The 17,822-nt window shown below is 35.4% G+C and overlaps 2 protein-coding genes across 2 annotated transcripts; both read right to left on the bottom strand.

Annotated features, from left to right (window-relative positions):
- Positions 1–7,045: 7,045 nt before the first annotated feature.
- On the bottom strand, positions 7,046–10,001 carry LOC109581889 (E3 ubiquitin-protein ligase RNF31-like). Its single transcript, XM_019996362.1, has 7 exons — positions 9,495–10,001; positions 9,301–9,415; positions 9,123–9,250; positions 8,618–8,768; positions 7,824–8,052; positions 7,437–7,605; positions 7,046–7,375 (listed from the first exon to the last, which is right to left on the bottom strand). The coding sequence occupies exons 1-7, from the start codon at positions 9,969–9,971 to the stop codon at positions 7,346–7,348; spliced, it is 1,299 nt and encodes a 432-aa protein (XP_019851921.1). The 5' UTR covers positions 9,972–10,001; the 3' UTR covers positions 7,046–7,345.
- Positions 10,002–11,981: 1,980 nt separating this feature from the next.
- LOC109581891 (tripartite motif-containing protein 3-like) lies at positions 11,982–14,558 on the bottom strand. Its single transcript, XM_019996365.1, has 2 exons — positions 14,469–14,558; positions 11,982–14,418 (listed from the first exon to the last, which is right to left on the bottom strand). The coding sequence occupies exon 2, from the start codon at positions 14,181–14,183 to the stop codon at positions 12,090–12,092; it is 2,094 nt and encodes a 697-aa protein (XP_019851924.1). The 5' UTR covers positions 14,184–14,418; positions 14,469–14,558; the 3' UTR covers positions 11,982–12,089.
- Between the last annotated feature and the right edge of the window lie 3,264 nt (positions 14,559–17,822).

Raw genomic sequence — 17,822 nt, 5'->3', positions numbered from 1 at the left:
CTATTGTCATAAATTTTTATAAATGTCCTCAAAAATTTTTTGCATAAAAAGTGCATCGTCATTGAACAAGTTTAATGTATTAGAACAGAACAATGGCACAAACAAAAAAGGTTACAAACCAATAATAAATTAAGAGTAATAGAAATATTAAATTAGACATTGAGTGACCTAATGCATAAATCCTGTGTAACTGCTGAATTACTTGACATAGTTTGATTAGATTTATTCATTATTTTATGACAAACAATATCAACAAAAACACTATTAATTTCTGGCCTAAAGTATGATTGAACAACTGGACTCAAGATAATTGCCAAGAAAAACAAAATAAAAGCAGAAATGATGAGTTTATCTGGAGCATTAACAAAAGCTATAAATGAAGATAAAAATACACTAGGAGTAAAACATATCCCATAGACCAGTAGCATTGACCCAAATATCCCAAACAACCTCTTCTTCTTTGAAGCATAGACACTCTCTCCTACTATCATTGACTGATTATTAATAAACTTACGAGTGAAACAAAACGTCCAAACTGAAGTAACAACAATGATGCACAGTATGATTGATGCTAATGAAAATCGAATCACAGCTGTAAAAGGACTGGTGGTAAATGCATAGCAAGCTCCTGAATTATCTAGATACTGAAATAATACACCAGATCCATCAATAAATCCAGAAGAGAAAAATAGAGCATTGACTATCCACACAATAATGACAAGGACCAGAGCTACCCTTGGACTCATGAACCGTTTGTGGAGATGAGGCTTTACTATAAAAAGGAACCGGTCAATTGATATAAGGCACAGAGTCATAAACATGACATAAGCACAATAAAGTATTATATAAGCAGTGAAACCACAGGTTCCTTGCTTCTCTTCATCAGTATTACCAATGATCCACTCACCAGCAGCTAATGCAGTGATAGAGAAAGGAAGATAGAGTGTTAATACAAGGTGTGCCAGTATGAGAGAAGTAAAGAATAATGTTGATGATTATTTCCAGGACTTCCTTTGATAAATAGTAATGACTAGTACAACACCATTAGCTATGAGAGCTAGTATCATCTCAATACTAAGAACTCCTGCTACTGCCTCAGGACTGAAATCACCAGTAAAAGTATAATTCCTTTCCATCCAGTACTGAGCTGACAAAATCACTTGAAGAAGCTACACTTGTCCTTGCTGAACTCTGTTTGAAATGTTTTTTTGTACTGCTCGATATAATAAGGATGTACACGTAGCAGATTACACTATAAAACAAGATTTCCCTTAACACAACTTGCAATGTTGCAAATAATGTATAACTGTACATAAACATAGGCTATGAGCCAAACTTCAAAGATACTGCAGTGCTGAAACTAGGAATTGATAAATCCCATTGATGCTTGATATTATCTCCACTTGTGGTAAACAGATGCAAATCTGATGTTTTCTAGAGTAATCATGATTGAAAATTATAATGAAGTAATTTTTGTGTGTACTTACTTTTGTGTGTATTTACTTTGAAAATTCAATAATCGCTATTTGACCTGTGAATTTAGGTAATTCTGTTTTTAAAAAATTAATTTTGATGTATTCATTATAGGCATTCTTATGCATACGAAATTGCAAGGTATCATATTAAGAAGCCAAATACTAAACTATGATGACTTTTATATTTTTCAGAGTTTCACTTTATAGCACTATCTATAGTAATGAATTATGTTTAGTTCTGCTTTTAATGCCTCCTAAATCTTACATTCAATTTGTTATTTTTATCATTCAATTGGCCATCGATCATTTTAGAATAGATAATTGTTTTTCTTTAATGGAGGGAAAATATAATAATTGTTATTATAAAGAAGTCAAAATACATTTTCAGTTTACATTACAGCTATTCTGTTATTTCTAAAATCACAAATAAACAACAAACCATCTTTATCAAATGTCAATCCTCTTGGTCCGTCAAATTGATCAATGTTACTGCCTTTTTCGCCAAAATTGCAAACAAACACGCCACTGGTAGTGAAGATTGAAATAAGGGAGTTTCCATTATCACATACATAGACAAGATTTTGAAAATTGTTGATTGTAATCCCTGCAGGGTTTATCAGTTGTCCAGGATTTGAACCCTCACCACCAAACTGAGTGATAAAATTTCCATCAGGGGTGAATTTTTGGATACGGTGGTTGCCCCAGTCAGCAATGTAAACTAAACCCTGACTATCAACACTAACGTTTGTTGGTTTGTTGAAATAACCTTTGGCTGATCCTCTACTACCAAATGAATGAGAGAAGTTTAGGTTAGGACTTAAGACTTGTATACGATGATTGCCACAATCAGCAATAAAAACTTGCTCTGTTACTGGAGAAATGGACATGCCTTCAGGACTACTAAATTGAAATAATCCACTACCCATTTCACCGAATGATGCTATGAAGTTTCCATCCATGCTTATCTTCTGGATCCTGTGATTATCACACACCAGAATGCACTTGTCCTGAGTAATTGCTATACCACGAGGAGAAAAAAAGCTGGCATTACCAGTCCATCCTTTTCCTAATGTCTTCATTTTTCTTTCTTTTCTATTTAATAATTTTATTGAGTTATTGTTATATTCAGTGACAACAAGGACACAATTGTCATTGCTTACAGCAACTTCCCAGGGACCATTAAGCTTAGTTATAGTATCATGTACTGGAGTGATGTTATCAAGGTAAGGATTGAAAGGGATGACTAGTGAGGTATCTTCAAGGTGTACATCATATACTTGTACTTTTACTGTATGAGTACCACTGGTTGAAGGGTTACACTGTATCCTATACACTCCAGGAACAGTGCTGGTGGTAGTGACTGTAGTGTGAATGGGTTGATCACTTTTACCAGCTGGTACTAGACTACACCTCAGAGAAGAGAGGGGAACAGACAAAAGAGATGAATCTGGTGCCTCCATTGATAGTAAAAATGAAAAAACACTCTTCTCTCTAAAATGTTCTAATTTTTCAATTTTTACGCTGCAATTTTGTAGTGAGTAAAATACAATATCACCAATCTTGTGTAGCGACTCAATGATATTGCTATTCTTGAACAACCTGATGTCAGCTTTTTCCATTGGATGCAAGTCATTCAAATTGATCTGCTTAGTCATTTCATCCATATGATTTATCATTTCTTTCTTTGAGCTCAGAACTTCTTGAGGACTGCCTGTCTTGAGATTCTGTTCCACATAACGCTCAACATCCTCCAAAAGACTCAAACATGTTTTGCTTGATTTCATCTGCTCTGACAGCACCTTTAGTTTATCATCAGTGATCTTTCTTGCCTGCTCAGTCAGTTTCTTCTCTGACTCATGAAGAACATCTACCATTTCCTCTACCATTTCATGTATTTCTTTTAAAACTCTTTCTCCTCTCTCTTTGATTTCACTCTCTCTCTCTCCTATAGCAGACATGACCTTCTTGAGTGCCTCAATTTTCTCTTTTATTGGCTTAAGAGAACTCTTTAACTCTTCTTTGTGTTTGATATAACTCTCAGCTATTAGGTTATACTTGTGATCTCTATGAGCAAGTATAGCACAATCATGACAGATAGATTCATTGCATGTGTCACAGAAATACTTCAATGGCTCATCATGACTTGGTATAGAGCAAATCAAGGTCGGCATATATTGCTGCTCCTTCTTTTTTTCAGGATTCAACTGAGAAGTAGAGGCTGTGACCTCTTGAAGACTTGTCAGTTGATGATTAGAAGTAGGGCCCCATTTCTTGTGCACTAGTCTATCACATTCTGTACAAAGGGACTTACTGCAGTCTTTGCAGTATCCAGTGACATTAGCTGTAGTGCAGTTGTCACAGGTGACTTGTTGAGGATAAGATGCATTTGTCATTAAACTGTGTAAATCTTTGAGGTTGTTGAGGTGGAATGCTACAGGAAAGGCTCCTGCTCCTTTTTCTGGTAACTCTATACGATGATAACAAGCAGGGCAGGAGAGGTAATAGGTCTCATTTTTCTTATCCAGAGGTAATCTTTCCAGACAGTCTTGACAGAATGAATGTAGGCAAGGTAAAGACTTAGGGTTGGTATAGTGGTCAAGACACACGGGGCAGGTGAGCTGTTCTTCCAGTTTGAGAAGAGGAGCTGAAGACAATCTGTGTATTGCTTGCTTTGCTGCCATTTCTGAGGAGACGATACGGAAATAATAGTGTACAAGCTATAGATCTATTTCTATGTAAATACTGGTAGATATTATTCTCAGTTTTGTGTTCAGTTGTTATAAGTTTATATTAGCTATTGAATAAAAAACAACAATAACATAACAGCATTTATTGATAACAATGATCTGCTTTCAATACGGTATTCATGATGCAATTAATGTCTACTGAAAATATCATTATTACAGTTACACAGATTTGCTGATATTTACTACCAATAATGCAATTAAAATTATCAAATTTGATTTACTAGGTAGCATTGCTCATAATACTTTTCAGAAATTGGCATCAGGGCTGGAAATTAATATAGATCTACTTCTATAAATTTAGTAAAATTAAAAACCAATATTTCAAATGCTCATAACTCAAAAAATTTGTAATTGAAATTAATACAGGGCATTGGCATCAGTATTCAAAGTTTAGCCTACAAAATATTTTTTTCAAAAATGGCAAAATGAGATTGTTTCATTTTTATAATTTTTTCTGATGCATATACATGTCTTTATGTTGTATAGAAAGTTTAAGCTTGTTCTGATTAAATTTGGATTTTTTAATGAATTTTTAAAGTTACTCAAAAATCGAGCCAAAGTGCCTGTACTCAAGGGTTATGGTCAAATTTTGCTGAAAATGGCTAAAAGAAAATTTTTCGTTTTTATAATTTTTTCTATTACATATACATGTTTTTATGGTGCATATAAAGTCTGAGCTGATTCTGATAAAATTTAAATTTTTATGAATTTTTAAAGTTACTCCAAAATTATGCCAAAGTCCCTGTACTATGGTACTGGGTTCTTGGCCAAATTTTGTCAAAAATGGTAAGGTGAGAATCTATTATTTTTATAATATTTTCTGATACATATACATGTTTTTATGTTGCGTAGAAAGCTTGAACTGATTCCGATCAAAATTGGATTTTTTACAAATTTTTAAAGTTGCTTCAAAATCGGGACAAAGTCCCTGTACTATAGTACAGGGTTCTTGGCCAAATTTTGCCAAAAATGGTAAGATAAGAATTTTTTATTTTTATAATTTTTTTGATACATATACATGTCCTTATGTTGCGTAGGAAGTTTGAGCTGGTTCCAATCAAAATTATATTTTTTACAAATTTTTAAAGTTGCTTCAAAATTGGGCCAAAGTCCCTGTACTATGGAACAGGGTTCTTGGCCAAATTTTGCCAAAAACGGTAAGGTGAAAATTTTCCATTTTTATAATTTTTTGATACATATACATGTTTTTATGTTGCGTAGAAAGTTTGAGCTGATTCCTATCAAAATTATATTTTTTACAAATTTTTAAAGTTGCTCCAAAATTGGGCTAAAGTCCCTGTACTATAGTACAGGGTTCTTGGCCAAATTTTGCCAAAAATGGCAAAGTGAGAATTTTCTATTTTTATAATTTTTTCTGATACATATACATGTCTCTATATTGTGTAGAAAGCTTGAGCTGGTTCCAATCAAAATTAGATTTTTTACGAATTTTTAAAGTTGCTCTGAGATCGGGCCAAAGTCCCTGTACTATACAGGGTTTATGGCTAAATTTTGCCAAAAATGTTAAGATGAGAATCTTTTATTTTTATAATTTTTCCTGATACGTATATATGTTTTTATCTTGCATAGAAAGTTTGAACTGATTCCGATCAAAATTGGATTTTTTACGAATTTTTAAAGTTGCTCCAAAATCGGGCCAAAGTCCCTGTGCTATAGTACAGGGTTCTTGGCCAAATTTTACCAAAAATGATAGGATAAAAATTTTCTATTTTTATAATTTTTTCTAATACATATATATATATCTTTATGTTGCATAGAAAGTTTGAACTGGTTCCGATCAAAATTGGATTTTTTACAAATTATTAAAGTTGCTCCAAAGTCATATTATTGTGGTGCTTAAAGCATGCTATTTAGCATTGCTACGTGAGCTAAACAGCATAACATAGCTTTTGAGCATACTTTGTGGGAAACACTGCCCCCACTAACATGCTCCCTACAAGCAATAGACACTATATAGCACACCTGTCCAATCAGTCTGTGATGTTGGCCCACCCTATGGTCCACCCAATGGCTGGTTAGCTTTTATAGAGGGTGATATCAACTTTACACTCAGTGATAACAGTAAACCAATAAAAAATTATTAAATCTAATATAGCAAAAAAAGAATTATCTTAATAAACAACAATTCTGCTAGTATTGTAATCACAGACATACAAGAATCCATCTTTATCAAATGTTAAATCGTAAGGAGCACTAAACTGATCAATGCTACTACCTTCACTTCCAAAGCTATTAACAAACTCGCCCTTATTAGTAAAGACAGAGATACGATTATTGGCCCATTCAACAGCATATACTAGGCCAGTAGCTCCAGTGTCTATCGCTATACCATGGGGCCTATTTAGCTGACCAGGACTAGAACCTCTGAGTCTGATACCAAACTTATCCAAAAACTGTCAGTCTGATGAGAACTTTTGAATCCAATGGTTCTTAAAATCAGCAACATATACAAATTCTTGATCATCAATAGCAATGCTTACAGGGCATAAAATGATATGAGACACAATGGTATATAGCACACCTGTGCAATCAGTCTGTGATGTTGGTCCACCCTATGGTTCAGTGAACCCCAATGGCTGGTTAGTTTTTATAGATATGTGATGTTTTGAGTGACTTGACAATCCACTGTCAAGAAGCTGCTTGAGCACTATGCCAAATTCTTGTTGAAACCCTGAATGTGATAATAAACTTATTTTTTATGGGCATTCTTTTCTGGTAAACTCAAAATAACTGGTAACACTGGACTGGCCATGAAACTGCAAAGTATCATGCCTGAGAAACCAAAGCCTAAACTGTGATAACTTTTAAGAATTTATAATGCTATTAAATGTAATTAATTATTGAATATTTATGTCACGAGGACTTGCTACAGTTCTTGCATGCACCAATGGCAATAAACACAGCAATGAAGTTGTAGATATGCTTGATAATTACATTTTCTAATTTCTAAGTAATTAATTGATTGTAACATGTATTCATACAACTTAGCCTATCTACAACTCATAACATTTATTTACCTAGATAGGTAATTATGAGTTAAATATACCAAATATCTGTTTAAAGTCATGAAACTAGTGATCCTAAACTTGATCTTGACTTTCCTTAATCAATTGGAATTTTTTCTTTAACAATCTAAAAGTAAAAAGCAATATTACAAACTGATTCACATCATGGGTATTTAATAATATCCTACCTCAACCAATCTTCCTTTGTAGTGTTCTTCGTCTTCATCATCATATTCTTCAGGAACTTCTATCCCTTCTCTCTTTATAATCAGTTTCATGATATGTAAATTATAAATCTCAACTGGATCCAATTTAGCTTCATTGATTTTATGAACCAAATATTCCTTATAATGCCACCTGTGTGAATTAAAATAAAGCAAAACAAAGAAACAAGATTCATAAAAATTAATTGAGGATCAATTTGTTTTAATTGTCATTGAACATAACATTTTCTATGCTGTACTTCCTCAAAAATTCACTAGTCTATATTCTCAAATTGTTTCGAAAATTGTTTTGAAAAAATAAATTATTTATTATTAATAAGTTGCACATCAGTATGCTATACAGTGACTCACTCGCAGAGTCCAGCCATACCAAAAGGTGCATGTTTGCGACATGGTTCATCTCCAAAACCAGAAGGTGTTTCCTTTAGTAATATGACTGGACAAACTAGCAAAATCTCTTCACCATCAATAACATGAGCTGGAGGCTTTGGTATATCCCATTCTTCTCCATCAGGTTTATCAATAGGCTCACCTTGCACTCTCTTGTCTTTTGTAGCTGCTACCTGAGCCTCTGATGGTTCTAAAACATCAATACATGCAAAAATGAAAAACAAAAGTACCATATAGCGCAAAATTTTCGAGGGCTGTAAATTTTGTGGATTTCACAATTTTTGAAGAATTGCAAAAATTACTTCCTCGAAAATCAAAATTATTAGGGCACAAGACAGTGGACAGTATAAATTCGTAAAAATCCACAAAATAGATTTTTAGGAAAATTCGCAAAATTTACAGCCCTTGAAAATTTTGCGTTATACGGTATTAGCATAAAAATATTTCCAACAGGATAGATATGATATGCAATGTAGAAAGTTCGAGCCAATTCCAAATTTAAATTTTATTTATAAGCATTAATAGAATTCATTCTTATGACACATCTGCAGGGCTGTATAGGAAACAAAGATTGTTGTGCAAGCGATCATGCACATTTCAATTTTGGGGAATTTATTTGTGGAGTTAATAGTCAAGCTTATACTTGACCAAAAAAGACTAAAGCCAGATCTCAAAAAGTGGTTACACATTAATCTACAGTCTAATAAACTGTCCCACAGTCATTTACTAATGCTGTTATGCATGCCATTACTCACTTGATAGATATTTAACATTATTATCATCTAACAATTTTTTCAAGCTAACGACATCATAATCTCTCAGATAAAAGAGGCAGTCACGAGGATGATGAGCATGTTGGGGCAATGGCCTACTGGCACCTGTCTTGCAATACTGACGATCACATTCCTACATGTGTATAATAACACAAAAAATTAGAATGGTACCAAGTCTAGTATTTGTATAATAATTTTTATAGTTTTTCAAAAGAAAGCTACAAAATCTTCAGTTCCTTTTGATCAATTTTATCACGTTTGATTGAATAACGTACAAGTGCATGTAAATTTTCTTTCGTGTAGTATTATAATGAAATGCTATAAGTAAAATAGTATACTTGCACAATATTATGTGAGTCTGGTAGAAATTAACTAAAATTCAAAATAGCACTTCATATGTCTAAATTTCCAAAATTTTTTATTTACTCATGTTTTCTTACCTCTCATAATTTGTCTCTCATCTCCTCTCTCCCTCACTCTTTCTTACATAACCACTCTTAAAATACATTCTTTTACATCCAAAGCAGAATTCAGTAGGACACCTGATACAAGACATTCGCCAGTTATTGCAATCTCTTTTAGCCAGCTCAAAATGAAGCTTGCACATAGGACACTCTGAAAAAACACCATAACACATAACACATTGCATACATGTAGTAGAGTACCAATTCCATTCTTTGCCGTCATTGCTATTAATTCAGCTTCAGCTCCTACTCGATCATCACCAGCTTTCCATTGTGCAAACTGATGACATAATATACCATCATGCCAATCTTCAAACTACATGGAAATAGAGAAGGAATAATAATAATAAACTTTATAATAAAAAATTTAATATATTATTCTATTAATAACTTACAGCAACTACCCAGGGATAGGTTACAATGTGTACTGAAGTGTTATCAACATAGATAATATCCTCAAGTTGAACACCATATATTTGTATTTTAACAATATAACTATGAGTGCCAGTGGTTGAAAGGTTACACTGTACCCTATACACTCCAGGATCAGTGCTGGTAGTAGTGACTGTAGTGTGACTGGGTTGATCATCTTTAGCAACTGGTACTAGACTGCACCTGAGAAAAGAGAGAGGGACTGACAAAAGAGATAAATCTGGTGCCTCTATTGATAGTGAAAATGAAACTGTTTTGCCAACATGTTCAATGCAATTAATTTTCTTCACTCTAAACTTTTGTAATGCAGTAGATGCCACAATATCTCCAATGTGATGAAGTGATTTGATATGTTTTCTCAATATAAAGTCAGCTTTTTCCTTTAGATGTAGCTCCTCCACATTGATCCCTGTAGTAACTTCACTCATACGCTCCATCATCTGTTTCTTAGACCTCAGGACTTGTTGAGGACTGCCTGTCTTCAGACTCTGTTCCACATAATTCTCAACATCCTCCAGAAGACTCAAACTTATTTTTGTTGATTTCATCTGCTCTGACAGCACCTTTAGTTTATCATCAGTGACCCTCTTTGCCTGCTCAGTCAGTTTCCTCTCTGACTGACGAAGAACATTCATCATTTCCTCTACCATTTCATGTATTTCTTTTAAGACTTTTTCTCCTCTTTTCTTGACTTCACTTTCTCTCTCTGCTAAAGCAGACAAGACATTTTTGAGAGCTACAATTTTCTTTTTTACTGGATTGAGAGATTTCTCCAGTGCTTCTCTATGTTTACTAAAACTATTAGCAATTAGGTTATACTTGTGATCTTTATGAGTGAGTATAGCACAATCACGACAGATAGATTCATCACATGTGTCACAGTAATACTTCAATGGCTCATCATGACCAGGTACAGAGCATATGAGGGTTGCCTCCTGTTTAGCTGGAACAAGAGAATTAGAATAGATACAGGATGTCACCTCATCAAGACTTGTCAATTGATGATTACTAAAACGAGCCCATTTCTTGTGGGTAGAGATACATTCTGTACAAAGGAATTGACTGCAGTCTTTGCAGTATCCAGTGGCATTAGCTGTGGTACAGTTTTCGCAGGTGACCTGTTGAGGATCAGCTACTTTCTTGATTGAACTGTATATCTCTTCGAGGTTGTTGATAGTGAATGCTACAGGAAAGGCTCCTGCTCCTTCTTCTGATATTTCTGTACGATGACGACAAGTGGGACAAGAGAGGTAATAGGTCTCATTCTTCTTATCCAGTGGTAATCCCTCCAGACAGTGCTCACAGAATGAATGTAGACAAGGTAAAGTCTTAGGGTTAGTATAGTGGTCAAGACACACAGGACAGGTGAGCTGTTCCTCCAGTTTGAGGAGACCAGAAGATGGTTTGGTTGCCATTTCAAGAAAAGAACAAAATTATGTACATAAAGCAAGAACAAAAATGAAGGGAGATAAAGGTATACAGAAGAAAGTAAATGAAGACAGAGCAAGAACAAGCAATAATAAAATAAAGAAGTCGAAATGAATGAGAACGAGTAGCCTGGCTGCCTGGGGAATGACAGCCCTGATGACCTCTTGAAGTTGCAATATTCTTCTCAGGAAGTTATGATAGCTTGATAATGATAACATACATGTACAGGTAAATTCCCATAGTAGTTTATGTACCAGGTCCAGTAAAAGGTGAATTACATGATTTACATGTAGCATTGTAGGTTTGTAGCTACTTGTAATTGCAATTACATCTATGGCCGTACATGTGAAGTGATTGACATTTCTTGTGCATTGTTGTTGATGATGAAAATGTCATTTGATGTCATGTGACTTACGTACGTGATGGTTTGTCTTTGGCATCAGATGTCCACTTAGACCATAACTTGAAATGAGATCACCACTGTTCTACTTCTACACTTAATGGAGGAGAGGGAGAGAGAGGAGAGTGGCAAGAAAGAATGAGTTATACATGTATGGTGTAGCTTTTATTATAATTGACACTCGGTACAATAAAGTTTGTCTGTTTTTAAACAGAGGTCCTTTACATGGAGGTTATTTTATACAGTAGTTATAAGGAATATAATTGGTACACTAGGTAAGTCCACTAAATGGAGGTAACACATACAGTAAAAAGTTAAGGTGGGTTCAGAATATTTGCATTGCGACCGGAAGTGCTGTATAACGCAATGGGTAAACGCAAGAATAGAACTCTGCTCTATTCTTGCATTTATCATTGCGTTATATGGCACTTCCGGTCGCAACGCACATATTGTGAACCCAGCTTTATAAATCTAGTGTAACCTAAAGCCATGTTATTGTGGTGCTTGTCAGCTTATATATGAAGCACTGCATCATGATTTGTGGGTAACCTTGGTACATGTATTACACCTTATGGTCCACCCAATGGCTGGTTAGCTTTCATAGAGGGTGATATCATTCACATATAATCAAATAGGCTGTAGTTACAATAATGTATTAACTTTACACTTAGTGATAACAGTAAACCAGACCAAAAAAATTATTAAATCTAATATAACAAAAAAAATTATCTCAATAAACAACAATTCTGCTCATATTGTAATCACAGACATACAAGAATCCATCTTTATCAAATGTTAAACCGTAAGGAGCACTAAACTGATCAATGCTACTACCTTCACTTCCAAAGCTATTGACAAACTCGCCCTTATTAGTAAAGACAGAGATACGATTATTGGCCCATTCAACAGCATATACTAGACCAGTAGCTCCAGTGTCTATTGCTATACCATGAGGCCTATTTAGCTGACCAGGGCCAGAACCTCTGATACCAAACTTGTCCAAAAACTCTCCGTCTGACGAAAACTTCTGGATGCGATGGTTCTTAAAGTCAGTAACATATACAAATTCTTGATCATCAATAGCAATGCCTACAGGGTATGAAAACTGTCCATTAGCTGATCCTTCACTGCCAAACGAATGAGAAAAGGTTAGATCAGGATTCAAGACTTGAATACGATGATTACTCTTATCAGCAACATAAACTTGCCCTGTTATTGGAGAAATGGCTATACCGTATGGAGTATTAAATTGTAACGGTCCATTACCCTCCTCACCAACTGATGCCTTAAGGTACCCATCCATGCTTATCTTCTGGATTCTATGATTGTCAGACACAAGAATGAATTTATCCGGAGTAATGGCTAAACCACGAGGAAAAGAAAATTTGACATCGCCACTTCCTCCTTTCCCTCCTAGCGATTTCACTTTCTTTCCGTCTCTGTCCAGTATTGTTATACACTGACCAAGATTTTCAGTTACTATCACACAATTACTATGATTACAAACAGCAACTCCCCAGGGACCATGTAGCTCATCTATAATATGTAAAGGAGCAATGTTCTTAAGGTAAGGATTGATAGGGACAACTAGTGAGACATCCTCAGTTTGTACATCATCTATTTGTGCTTTTACCGTGTGATACCTACTGGCTGAAGGGCTACACTGTATCCTATACACTCCAGGATCAGTGCTGGTGGTAGTGACTATAGTGTGAATTGGTTGATGACCTTCACTAACTGATAATAGGCTACACCTCAGAGAAGAGAGGGGAACAGACAAAAGAGATGAATCAGGTGCCTCTATTGATAGTAAAAATGAAACATTTTTTTCTTTTGGAAGACGTTCAAAGCAACCAACTTTCTTCACTCTACACTGCTGGAGTGCAGTAGATGAGTAGGTCACAATATCTCCAATATGATGAAGCAATTTGATATCTTTACTCAATACAAAGTTGGCCTTTTCCTTTGGATGTAACTTCTCTACATTGATCCCTGTAGTAACTTCACTCATACGCTCCATCATCTGTTTCTTAGACCTCAGGACTTGTTGAGGAATGCTTGCCTTCAGACTCTGTTCCACATCATTTGCAACATCCTCCAGAAGACTCAGACTCTTTTCTGCTGACTTCATCTGCTCAGACAGCACCTTCAGTTTAGCATCTGTGACCTTTTTTGCCTGCTCAGTCAGTTTCCTTTCTGACTGACGAAGAACATTCGTCATTTCCTCTACCATTTCATGTATTTCTTCTAAGACTTCTTCTCCTCTCTCTCTGATCTCACCCTCTCTCTTCGTTAAAGCAGACATGACCTTCTTGAGTGCTTCCTTCTTTCCCTCAACTGATGATAGACACTCTCGTAAACTTTCACAATGTTTCGTATAACTGTCAGCGACTAAGTTGTATTCGTGATGTTTGTGATTATGAGCTAAGCAGGTAACACAGATTACTGTATTACACGCTTCACAGAAAACATCCAATGGTTTACCATGATCGTTACATGTGTCCTCTTGAGGAGCAGGTGAAAATACTGCAGCGTCCTTCATTAGATTGTAGGTCTCTTGGAGGTTGTTGAGGTGGAATGCTACAGGAAAGGCTCCTACTCCTTCTTTTGGCAACTCTGTATGATGACGACAAGTGGGACAAAATATGTGATCCTCATTCTTCTTATCTCGAGGTAATGCCTCCAGACAGTGCTGACAGAATGAATGTAGACAAGGTAAAGTCTTAGGGTCGCTAAAAAAGCCAAGACACACATCACAGGTGAGCTGCTCCTCCAGTTTGAGGAGACCAGGAGACGAAGAAGAGGAAGACTGCTTTCTAGCCATGTCCCGAGCCATGTGAGTACTTATATATAAATTCCTAAAACAGAAACAGGAGAGGGATCAGTAAAGACAGATGGTAGGGTAGACACAACAGTAAATGAAGGTGGTGATAAGATAATGAAGAAGTGCAGAACAATCCAACAGTTATCCAAGAAAGTAAGAGATAAATTAGCCCTGCCTCCTGATGTCATATTCAACAGAAATTATGAAAAATATTCCCTGAATTTGGTAGTAACCACTAAAGGGAAGTTATGATAACTGTTATGACATAATGTGCATTAAACTTACATGTTTTCTACAGAATTTTCACAGTATTTCTGTAGTTCATTTCTAATTTGTTCCTTTTCTCTTCTCTCCTCTTGTAGCTCCTTTTCCTTTTCTTCCAGCAGATGTCTTAGACGGTCTATTTCTCTTCTATCATAAAAGAAAAATAGACCGTAGTTCTATCCTCAGGTTGAACAGGTTGAGATGCTTCCCATTCTCTTCTCCTTTCTTGTAGTTGATCTTGATACTGGTCCAGAGGTATTACGCTAGTAGACCAATCATTATCACTAGTATATCCTATAAAAATATATCAGTCACTCCAAAGGTTACACTGTTTAATTATTTATTATAATTCATTGTCTATATCCCATCAATAACTTTGATTTTACATGTACAGTACATGCACTTAATGAGTTCAAAAACTGCTGTATCTCTGTATGATGTATATCCTCCTTATTACATTTTCTGAAACATAATGATGTACTTAGCTAATTACAACTGGCCAATTTCTGAAAAAACCCATGTTTTTTAAATTCCTTGCCAATAAATCATTTTGTACGGTATGCTATGTAGAAAGTTTAACCTAATCTGGCTGGTCAACTGGCCTTGTGGGTTTATTTATATCTAAATCACTGATTAATTATACCTATTATACCAGTATTCTTGGAGCACATTACATATAAATGCCAGCCACACACAAGTAGGTATACATGTACATAAATAGTGTCTTAAATAAAGAGGTTACACAGTAGTCTATCATAGTCAGTATTAAGAACATTATTTATTATTTCTTTGAAGAAGTTGAATAGATAAATAGATTCGTTAGTTTTAATTATTTCAGATAATTATAGTTAATAAAATTAATATTTATAAATAATAGTTATGCTACTAAAATTAAAACTGAAAAATAAAATTTAGTAAACAACAAGTCGGCTATTATTAAAATCACAAACATACAAGAATCCATTTTTATCAAATGTTAATCCATAAGGATGATCAAACTGATCACGATAACTGCCTTTACTCCCAAACCTATCAAGAAACACACCATCGCTTGTAAAGACTGATATACGATTATTGCCTTGCTCACTGACATACACTAGACCAGTAGCTGCAGTGTCTATTGCTATACCTACTGGTTCCTTAAAGTTTCCAGGACCAGATCCTTTAGTACCAAACTGGCCCACAAACTTTCCGTCTGGAGAAAACTTCTGAATGCAATGATTATCATAATCAGTAACATACACTAATTCTTGACTGTCAATAGCAATGTTACATGGATACAGAAACTCTCCATTAGCTGATCCTTTACTACCAAATGAATGAGAGAAGGTTAGATCAGAATTCAAAACTTGTACACGATGATTATCCCTATCAGCAATATAAACCTGTCCTGTTATAGGAGAAATGGCTAAACCATTAGGAGCTTTGAACTGTAGTTGTTCACTACCCTCCTCACTGACAGATGCTCTAAGGCATCCATCCATGCTAATTATATAGATGCTGTTACTATCATCAGAGACATAAAAAAATTTGTTTGGAGCAATGGCTACACCACGAGGAGTAGAATGCTTAATATAGCATTGTCCTACATTAATTTTTAATGATTTCTGTCTTTGTTTGGTTTGGATTTTTACAGAGCGACCAGTAAACTGAGTTATAATAATATGACCATCATCACTTACAGCAACTCCCCAGGGACCTTTAAGATCAGTTATGGTACGTACTGGAGTGATGTTGTCAAGGTAAGGATTGAACGGGATGAATAGTGAGGTATCCTTAAGGTGTACATCATATACTTGTACTTTTACTGTATGAGTACCACGTGTTGAAGGGTTACACTGTATCCTATACACTCCAGGATCAGTGCTGCTGGTAGTAACTGTAGTGTGAATGGGTTGATCACCTTTACCAACTGGTACTAGACTAGTAAGACTACACCTGACAGAAGAGAGGGGAGCAGACAGGAGAAATGAATTTGGTGCCACAATTGATAGTGAAAAAGAAAATTTTTTCTCTTTTGGAAGACATTCAAAGCAACCAACTTCATTCACTCTATACTGCTTTAGTGCAGTAGTTGAGTAGGTTACAATATCTCCAATGTGATGTAGTGATTTGACATCTTTGCCTACCAATGCAAAGTCAGCTTTTTCCTTTGGATGTAACTCCTCCACATTGATCCCTCCAGTAACTTCACTCATACGCTTCATCATCTGTTTCGTAGACCTCAGGACTTGTTGAGGACTGCCTGTCTTCAGACTCTGTTCCACATAATCCTCAACATCCTCCAGAAGACTTAAACTCTTTTCTGCTGATTTCATTTGCTCTGACAGCACCTTTAGTTTAGCATCGGTGACCCTTTTTGCCTGCTCAGTCAGTTTCCTCTCTGACTGATGAAGAACATTCACCATTTCCTCTACCATTTCATGTATATCATTTAAGACTCCTTCTCCTCTCTCTCTGATCTCACCCTCTCTCTTTGTTAGAGAAGAGAGGACTTTCTCGAGTGATTCTTTCTTTCTTCCAACTGGTGATAGACATTCTCTTAACTTTTGACAGTGTTTAGTATAACAGTTAGTGATTAAGTCATAGTCGTGATTTTTATGAATACGAACTGTGCAGGTAACACAAATTACTGTATTACATGTTTCACAGAAGAGCTCCAAAGGCTTTCCATGATCATCACATATGGCTCCTGCTTTTTTCATTGTACTGTGTATGTCTTTGAGGTTGTTGAGGTGGAATGCTACAGGAAAGGCTCCAACTCCTTTTTTTGGTAACTCTGTATGTTGACGACAAGTGGGACAAAAGAGATAATAGGTCTCATTCTTCTTATCCAGTGGTAATCCCTCCAGACAGTGCTCACAGAATGAATGTAGACAAGGTAAAGTCTTAGGGTTGGTATAGTGGTCAAGACACACAGGACAGGTGAGCTGTTCTGTCAGTTTGAGGAGACTAGGAGATGAAGATAGTTTGTTTGCCATTTCAAGAAAATATAAACTCGTGTGCGTAATGCAATAGAAAAATAAAGGTAGAACCGTAGCAGACAGTATGAAGATAAAGCAAGAGCAGACCGTCAGAAGTTGCGATTAATAAGAACGAGAGCAAAGGAAGAAAACAAGCAAAGACAAATAGCCCTGATGACCTTTTAAAATATTGTTACTGAAGGAAGCTATGATAGCACATTCCTTTATTATGACAACCAACAAGGGTGACTTTGCATTTATGAATAAGAATTCAACAGCAGGTGACAAATCAGTAATAATAGAGACTCCTAAAATCCTAATGACCAGATAAACCAGCAAAATAAAATGAAGAAGATGAAAGTAGGAGAGAAAAGCTAAACAGAACAGCTAAACACAAAAGTGGGTGATGTCT

The sequence above is a fragment of the Amphimedon queenslandica genome, unplaced genomic scaffold (genome assembly GCF_000090795.2).
Source record: "Amphimedon queenslandica unplaced genomic scaffold, v1.1 AMPQUscaffold_13412, whole genome shotgun sequence".
Taxonomy (NCBI): Eukaryota; Metazoa; Porifera; class Demospongiae; order Haplosclerida; family Niphatidae; genus Amphimedon; species Amphimedon queenslandica.
Note: the sequence above shows the minus strand (reverse complement) of the source record. Positions and strands in the feature narration are given on the sequence as shown.